Consider the following 9,153-nt stretch of genomic DNA (forward strand, 5'->3'; position numbering starts at 1 on the left):
CAAGATGTCTGCTAAATGTGTTTCTCCCCCTTAATTTTGCAAGCAGGCAGCTGTTCAGTGAGCTTGGACCATGGCCTGAGGTTTAGCAATACCAGCCTAGCAACATGGGCTATTTGGTGGCCCAAGAGGTCTTAGGACCATGCCGTCATGGCCAACGCCCCTGGGGGGTTTAAAGGACCACCGTACACAGTGTGGTTCTTTTTCTCCACGACCAATAAATCACACACAAACAGGCCTGGAGGCGAAACACTCAACTATTTTACATGGTCATCCCTTCCCCTTGCTGCTTCACCTGAGGCATAAGATTTTTGTGGTAAAACTTGCGTTTTACAAGAATATGCAACAGAATTTGGGAACTCAGCGATCCAAAACCAGCTACATGAGGGTTTTCTTTTTTTCTTCTAATGTAAAGCAGTTCCAAGAAAAGTGAAGTCACAGCCTAGGGTGCTTATTTTCAGTTCTTAGAAAAGAGCCACTTTCAAAAGGGAAGCGGCACTGCCTGAGCACACTGCCTGCCCTCGTCTGGCAAGGGCCGCTCGCTGATGCACTCACTTTGATTTGGTACCAGAAAACTAAAACCCCCACCCGAGGTGCCTTTTCATTTGGTGATGTCAAGGAGGAAACGTTAGTTGAAGCAGTGAGAGTTATTAATATTTAGGGAAACCACAAGGGCTCAGCTAACAAACTGAGGTGGCACACTTCGAACACGGAGGCGCTGGGAGCCACTGGAGGCTGTGGGGACGGTCAGAAAAACACAGGGCACCCTCCTTTTTCCACCTCCTATGTTCCTTATCGTTCGCTGCCCAGGCAGCAATATGAGCCCCATCAGCAATCTGCAGTCCAGCATTATTTACCAGAAGTTAGGTGAGGACACGCGGGGCAGGATATGGTGCAGGAGGTTCTCGGCAGCCCGGCTCAGTTTTCTAGTAGAAAAGCAGGTTTCAGATAAGGGAACCTCAGTAGGACAGATTCAGTGTAAGTCTGTACGTGGCCACACACCCAGCTCCAAGGGCTACTACTGGGAACCCCATGATAATTTTGCAATAAAGCTTTAACCTAAGGATCCTGTAACAGAGGCCCCGTGGACTACATCAAAAATCTAATGTCAACGTAACGAAAAGCAAGTGATCGACTATCCCAGCCAGGAGGAGCCTAGGGAGACAAAGACTGAATGTACCCGGATGGGATCCTGGAACAGGAAAAGGACAGCAGGGAAAAAAAACTGAGGAAATCTAAATAAACTATAGACTTTGGTTAATAACAATATCTCAATATTGATTCATTAATTATAATAAATGTGCCATGCTAATGTAAGATGTTAATAATCAAGGAAACTGGATGCAGTATGTGGGAACTCTTTATACTGCCTTTGCAATTTTTATGTTGAGCCAAAATTATGCTAAAAAAAAATTTTAAGGCAACTGACAGATGTAAATAAGAACTTACTATTCCTCCCAGCAACAACCGTTTGGTACCTACCATGTGCCTGGCACATGTGAAAGTGATTTAAATGCATTTTCATTTACTCTTCATATCAGTGCTATGATCTGGGTATAACCTGCATTTTACAGATGAGGAAACTAAAGCAGAGAGATCAGGTTAACTTTCGTACACTCACACGGCAAGTTTAACAGAAGAAGGGCTTACATTCAGGTCCATAGGGCTGCAAAGCTCTCGCAATAACTCAGCACCAATGCCTGAAAACTCCCAAACTCTGAACATAAACCTGCTTGAAGCGAGCTTCAAGTGGTCAAAAAACCCAGATCGTTAATAAAAATGATGCGTAATTTCAAATTTGCTCCACCTTAAAAGAAAATGCTATAGTTTAAGAACAGCAAATCCAGAACACTGACAACACCAGATGCTGGTAGGGATGTGGAACAGAAACGCTCATATACTGCTGACGGGAAAGCAAACGCTACCGCCACCGCGGAGACAGTGCTACTGACTGAACGTGTGTCCCCCTGGCTTCGCATGTTAAGATGCGGGGCCTTTGGGAGGTGATTAGATCATGAGCGCAGAGCCCTCACGAATGGGAGTAGTGGCCTTATAAGAGACCCCAGAGAGCTCCGTTCCCCCTTCCGCCACGTGAAGACAGTGAGAGGACAGCCATCTATGAACCGGGAAGCCGCCCCCTGAATCTGCCGGCACCTGGATCTTGCATTTACTGGCCTCCAAAACTGTGAAAAATAGATTCTGATTGTTTTTAAGACCCGCCTCCCCGCACCCCACCTCTCGTCTATAGTGTTTTGTTACAATAGCCCAAACGGACTGAGACAGATGGTCTGGCAGTTTCCCACAAAGCTAAACAGACACAGGCTCACCACATGGCCCCCAGTGGTGTCCACAAAACCTGCACGTGAATATTTACAGCAGCTCCATAAATAATGGCCCAAAACTGGAATCAAACTGATGTCCTTCAGTAGGTGAAAGACAAACAAAGCATGGTACACTCGTACAACGGAGTGAGTGTTCAGCAATAAAAAGAAATTGCTATCAAGTTACCCAGACATGGAGAACTCGTAAACGCATATCGCTAAGTGAAAGAAACACATACTATATGATTCCAACCATATGACATTCTGGAAAAGGCAAATCTATGGAGACAGTAGCAAAAAAATCAGTGGGTGCCAAGCCTGAAGGGGATTGGGATGAACAGATACGGAGTTTTAGGGCAGTGGAACTGTTCGTTATGATACCATAATGTAGATAAACGTAAAATTCATATAACGGTACATCACAAAGTGACGCCTAATGTGAACTATGAACTTTAGTTAATAATAATGAATCAATGTTGGCTCATCGAGTGTAACAAATGTACCCCACCACAGCAAGATGTTAATAACAGGAGAAACTGAGGAAGGGGGTATACGGGAACTCTCCGTACCTTCTGCTTTTTTTCCCATAAATATAAAGCTGCTCTAGAAAAAAGTCTATTTAAAAAATATATACAACACATAAAACAATTTATTAGTGGTAGAAAATCAATAATCCAGCAAAACTCTACAGCAATGTTGGAACAAAACCTGACTCCCTTGGTATCTATCATCTAAGGAAAAGTGAGAGTTGGGGAAGAGGCAGAAACCCAACATCCAATACAATCACAACAAAGGCACTCTATACCAGGAGGGTGCTCCTTCACAGCGTCTCAGCAAAAGTTAGGAGGTGGATGTTAATACCTGAAAGTTGTTCTCAATCAATTTGAAAGCATGTCCGCATCTCCCATCATCGCCCACATCTCAGGGAAGCGGACCTTAACAGGCTGAGTGGCAGAAAGAGAGCTGTGTCTCTGAGAGGCCGTCTGAGTTCCAAACTGGATGTGGAAGTTGTTGCTGGAGAAGACGTGGGGTCATGATGTCATCCCTTTCACGCAGCATTCTTCTGCCCACGACCACGCTTTAATCACCACGGGCAACGACTGAGATTCAAAGTGTGCGTTTTAAAATAAGGTCACAGTGGTAACGGAAAAAGCATCATCACATGTAAAACTTGGGAAATGCAACATGAGATTTCTGTGTGCTTTAGAGAGGATTAACAAACGTAAACCAAAACAGAGAGAGGGAAAGAACACATCTGCTTTTCATCAGCAAACAGCAGTCAAGGCAAAGGGGCGGCAGGGGCTGAGTTACTTGGAATGTCCCAGCATTTAGAAACCCTGCATTTGGATCACTTGGTGATCCAAACCAAAGCTTTCCGAGAAACCTTTGAGAGCTACACACTGAATAATGTCCGTGAAATCCACATAGTACAAGAACCTAAGTCATCTCAGAATTTCGCTTGTTTTTAAGGACACTTCCAACATCTAAGGAATATGCCTGTGTAAATCTTCCACTTCCAGGGCCCACGTGCTTTCATGGACGGGGTTATCGGAAAGGTCTGTCATCTTCACAGCCTGAAGGCACGGCTCGGGGCTGCACGCCTGAACTACTCCCATCACCATCACGTACTTTCCTAGGAGAAGAAAAGCCCATGGTATCGTTCATGTTGATAGAAACAACAAAAACAAAGCAGAGGCCGGTCCTTCAGAGGGCTTAACTTTATCGGAGAGGCATAAGGAAAGAAAAAATGCAGAGAGTAGAGACCAAAATGCCAGGGAGGTCAGGGATCAAAATGTATGTACACGGATGAAAAGTCCAACATTTAACCTGAAGGGTGACATCTCTGTCTTCTTTGGTTTCTGGTTTTAAAATGTTAGGAAAAAAAAAAAAAAAAAAAAAGGCAGCAAGCTATCATCACAAACAAAACGAGCATGCCCAAGGAATGGAAGAGAGTCACATCAGAGTATGAGTTATTAGTCAGACTGCTCTCGGGCAGGGGCAGAAAACCCAAGCTTTTCTCTTGTCCTTGTTCCTTGATCGATGTCACAGAGTATGTGACTGGTCTCTGTGCACAGGACCAGTTCTTTTTCTGCAAAGACACCCCCAGACAACCCCAAAGTAAATCCAATTTTCCCTTGATGTTTCCAAAAAGGCTAGGCAAGAAGCAGCACCCCCAGGCTGCCCTGCTTTCCAGCTGCCCGGGACCAACCTCTGCCACGTCCCCCTTTATCACGACCACCAGCTGGGCACATGCAAGCACATCAACAAGAGGGCAGGCTGCCATCAGGATGATCTAATGACATATTAACTGAGACTCTCTTCCCATTCCCTTGGGGAAGTGGCTCTCCTTGAAAGCAAAACTTGGCAGGCCTTAACCACACAAAACTCAATTGTGTAAAAAACCCCAAAGACAGCAGGAAGGGCAGGCATGCTGCCAGCTCCCACTGCATGCCCCTGCTCTAATCACATGGCTTCCAACAGCAGGGCTGCGTTTGCAAGAGGGCCCCAGGGCTCCGACTGAAGGAAGCCAGGCTGGCCTTCTGGTTTTCAACTCCTAGTTGGATGTACTTAGGTTTCTCTGTACTCATCTCCAGATTCTACTTGAGCAAGTAAGGTGGGATTCCTCAGTGACAGAGGCTAGTTCTAAAAACACACTTGACATACCCTCTGAATGGCTGTAAAGTGCTGGCAGGGATGGAACCCTCAGAGAAATGACTAATGACCCAGGAAGGAAAGAACACACCCAAGGAGATCCCAGCCAGGAGAGGTGAACAGGGCAGCCACTACGAAGACACATGTGACTAGAGGGTCAGGCACAAGGCGTGAGCACTTTGCTCTGAGGTCAACCTGGGTACTGGCCCTGTTCACCCTACCCCCACCCTCTCTGTCCAGTCTCCACCTCTTCCCCTCCCCTCGAACAGGCCTTCATCCTCTAGTCGCTTCAGTGGTTTCCAGCTGGTCTGCTTTCAGCTGCTGCCTCTTCACAACCATCCCCATCCTAAGACAGTGACTTTCCTCAAATGCAGCTCCTGTCTTCAGAACCCTCTCATCAGAGCAGTCGTTGCTTCTCTCCTCCCGCCCTGCAGACTTGGAGCAACTTGAGGGCAGGGAGTTCTGACTCAGTTCTGCATGCGCAGCACCTGACGTTTATGGACCAAACTGCTGGATGTTTCAGAGGAGGCAGCAGCAGGGATCCTGTGCTGATGTGAATACAGCTCAAGGCCACCTTGAAACCTATCACTGCCACCCACATTCTGCCTCACGCTCCCCAAAGGCAGGGGGCTCTCTCACCTCCAAGCCTTTGCACGTGTTGTTCCATGGACCCCAGCAATCTCCTGCCTCAGGCAGACGTATGGTGACCATCTATTCTGGTTTTAAAAGTGAAAGCCCCGTATCCCAGGACCCTCTTCATCCCAGACAACCTGGGAGGGTTGGTCCCTACATATGATTCCAACGCGCCCTTCAGGGAGGGCTACCTCCTCCAGGAAGCCTTCTCTGACCCTGGAAGCCTGGATCAATTGTCCCTATTGTCTGATCCCTCAGTAACCTGTGTTCAAGCTTAGGTATTTGAGTTTTTGTGGCCTGTTTACTTTCCTGGCTCCCTGCTTCATCACTTAAGGCTTGGTATTAAGTAGCTAAAGGAAGCGGCACAGCCCCTGCCAGCTGGTATTCAGGCCAGTGGCTAAGTCAGACAGCTTCACTAATGCTCATCTGTTCAAATGCAAAGGTACCTGCTGGTGCCAACCTCATGCCAGGGCTGAGACCAAACATGAAAAACACCCAGTAGCGGGGGTTACAGGCTAGCCCAAGGGTCAGCAGACTTTTCTGTAAAGGGCCAGAGTAAAAACTTCAGGCTTTGCAGGCCACAGAGCCTCTGTCGCAACTACTCAAGTCTGTAGCTGTAATGGGAAAATAGCCCTAGATACTATAAAAATGTAGCATGATAAAACTTTACTTATGAATATTTGAATTTCATATACTTTTCACACGTCATGAAATATTTTTTTCAACCATTTGAAAGTGTAAAAACCACTTTTAGTTTTCGGACCTTGTGAAAGGAGGCAGCCTGTAATTTGCTGGCTAGATTAACGCTGCAGCAGAGAGGGAGGCTGAACGGTGGGGCAGGGGCGAGAAAGGAACAGGAGTATTTTATAGCAAGGCCTGATGGTCAGAATTTTTCAAACCCTCACTATGAACCAGCAGTGTTTAGGCCATTTTTTTTTTTTTGTACTGAATTCACACAACAGGCAGGACTTACAAGCCCCTTTTGATGAAGGCAGGGCAGGTCCAGAAAGATAAGGAAAAGTATTCCAGGCAGCTCAGCAGGAAATGGGCGGAGCCAGAAATTCAACCTAATGCTGGAGATAAGGCTGTGTGACAGTCCAGTCCCGTTATCCCTTAGTACAGTCTGGCTCAGTGGTTCTCAAGGTGTGGCCCCCGGGGCAGCAGCACTGGAATCAGGGAGTCTCCTCAGGGCTGGTTAAAAATGCAAATTTCCAGCCCCACCCTGACCTACACACACAATGCCTGAGGGTGGAGCCCAGCCTGTGGAGTGAGTCTGACGCACTCTCTAGTTTGAACACCACTGGTTTAAAAGAGGCAAACATTAGTGACCTACAGACTAAGGCAGTTCCACAAGGGAGAGGTGCGGGTGGGGCTCCCCATTCCTAGGGGTCTGGGAAGGCTTCCGGGACGTTAAGGATGAACAGAAGTTTCCTAGTACAGTATCCTCCAAAACATGACGGGAAAATCATCTGTGGAAGGGGGCTTTTTACAAATAAAAATGCTGGGGGTCCTTCCCTTAAAGATTCCGACTAGGAAGGCTGGGGGAGGCCTAAGAGCCATTTTTTTTTTTTTTTTTTAAATCCGGCTGCAGGTGACACTTATCATCAAATGGCACTCGACTGGGGGTTGGGACAGGAAAAAAGGGTCCTGAAGCCAGGGATAGGCACTGGCAAAGGCGCGGAGGCAGAACGACCAGGCCCCGCCCCCTGGCTGCACAAAACGAGGGTCAGCCCTAAGTTCGACTCCGGGGTTACCTGGGGCGAGGCAGGGCCGCCCGCGCGGCACCCGCTCCAGGCCGCACACAGAGAAGGCCCCGCTCGGGTCCCGCAGCCGCGCCTTGCCGCCGCCCGCCGCCACCACCGTGCCCTGCATCCACACGGCCGCCAGCTCCAGCGGCTCGCGGCCCGCCGCCGCCCGCGACAGCCGCCACGAGCCCGGGCCGCCCTCCGCGTCGCGCCGCAGCTGCTCCGCCAGCACCTTGAACGGCGGCGACCGCGGCAGCCTCACTGCCGCCAGCCCGCCGCCGGCCACCGAGTCTGAGGCCGCTGCAGCCGCCGCCATTCTGCCCCGCCGCCGCTTTCCCGCCAACTCGCACATCCGGGCGCACTGGCGGAGCGCCCCGCCCACCAGGCGCCAGGAGTGCGCATGCGCTCGTAAAACAAACGTCCCCAAGCCAGGCATGAATGGATGACATGAATTAAAAAATAAAGGGAGGTAAATAACTCCATGTTTAACGCGCTTCAAAATTTGGCATGCATGCAAATCACCTGGAGAACGTGAGCATTCACGTGAGCCTCCTATCGCCTCGCATAGGAGGGTACTCTGAGGTTAATAAACACTAGTAAATACTGAAAGGAATATAACAAAATAAGTTAATAAATAATACATATAGTACTATATTTTTAACAAAAGAAATGTACATTCATTGTTGAAAATTTAGAAAAGGAAATCTAGAATAAGAAAAATGTAATATTCACTGAGATATCCACTATTAATATTGAGTGTATTAGCATCCAGGTTTTAAAAATGTGTGTGTGTGTGTGTGTATAATTTTGATATATGAATAGTTTTATAACTTCTTTTAATAATAAACATCTTTCATATCAACAAACACCCCTGCTTCCTCTTGAATGACAAGATCTATCTGCCTCATTACCTATCTCACCAATATCCTAGGGCTGAACTTTAAGGCTATTTCCAGTATTTCATTTTATAAAATCACTAGTGTGAACCTACTTAGAGCTAAATCTTTGTGTACTTGTTTTAGGTAAATTCCTAGAAATTGTTCCCTAAAAGTTGGATGTCCCCATTCAGCAAAATCCACAAATCCTAAACCAATCCTTAAAGTCACAAGACCAATCCTTAAGAGCCTCTACTCCAGGGCCTCTGGCAGTACCAGGTATACAGAAGGTATTTAGCAAGAGCTTCGTTTTTATAAAGCAGCTAAAGACATACTGAGTTGGGCCCTGGACTGCCATACCCTCTGTAAATTGTTCTACTCAGATGAGGAAACTGAGGCTTGGGGAAGCTAGGTGGCTTGCCTATGGTCTTTTAGACAATAGCCTCTGTGGGGTCCTGGCCTCAACATTTCAATCCTCAACTGTGGAGTAACCAGGATCCTGTTTGGAGAAGGGAACTGAGGCATTAACCAAAAGAATCCCACCCTACCCCTTCATGCCCAGTGTGTCTCCACTGGCCTTCCTGAAGGCACCTAAAGACCAGAGAAATGATGGGAAAGAGAGCTGGAATAAAGGCAGAGCCTCCCAGGCCCCATTGTCTGAGCCTGAGAATCTCCTACCTTTCTCCTGACCTTGAAATTTACGGGTATGTGCCTGCATGCATGTGCGCATATGTACACGTACACACACACACCCCTCAAACCCCATGCCTCGTTGCTGGCAGAGTGATCTTTCCACAACACAAGTCTGAGCATCTCTGGTTTATAACCTCCTGATGGTGTAAGGCATACACCTGGAATGTGAGCACCAGGCAGAGGGCACTGCACGTGGACAGCACAGAGAGGAGAGAGCACGAAGCATTAAGCAAACTG

General features: G+C 47.6%; 1 protein-coding gene across 1 annotated transcript; it reads right to left on the reverse strand.

Annotated features, from left to right (window-relative positions):
- Positions 1–2,949: 2,949 nt before the first annotated feature.
- RMI2 (RecQ mediated genome instability 2) lies at positions 2,950–7,699 on the reverse strand. Its single transcript, XM_016159631.2, has 2 exons — positions 7,358–7,699; positions 2,950–3,951 (listed from the first exon to the last, which is right to left on the reverse strand). The coding sequence occupies exons 1-2, from the start codon at positions 7,662–7,664 to the stop codon at positions 3,803–3,805; spliced, it is 456 nt and encodes a 151-aa protein (XP_016015117.2). The 5' UTR covers positions 7,665–7,699; the 3' UTR covers positions 2,950–3,802.
- Positions 7,700–9,153: the final 1,454 nt, after the last annotated feature.

This window comes from Rousettus aegyptiacus, unplaced genomic scaffold, assembly GCF_014176215.1.
Source record: "Rousettus aegyptiacus isolate mRouAeg1 unplaced genomic scaffold, mRouAeg1.p scaffold_m13_p_8, whole genome shotgun sequence".
NCBI classification, from domain to species: Eukaryota; Metazoa; Chordata; class Mammalia; order Chiroptera; family Pteropodidae; genus Rousettus; species Rousettus aegyptiacus.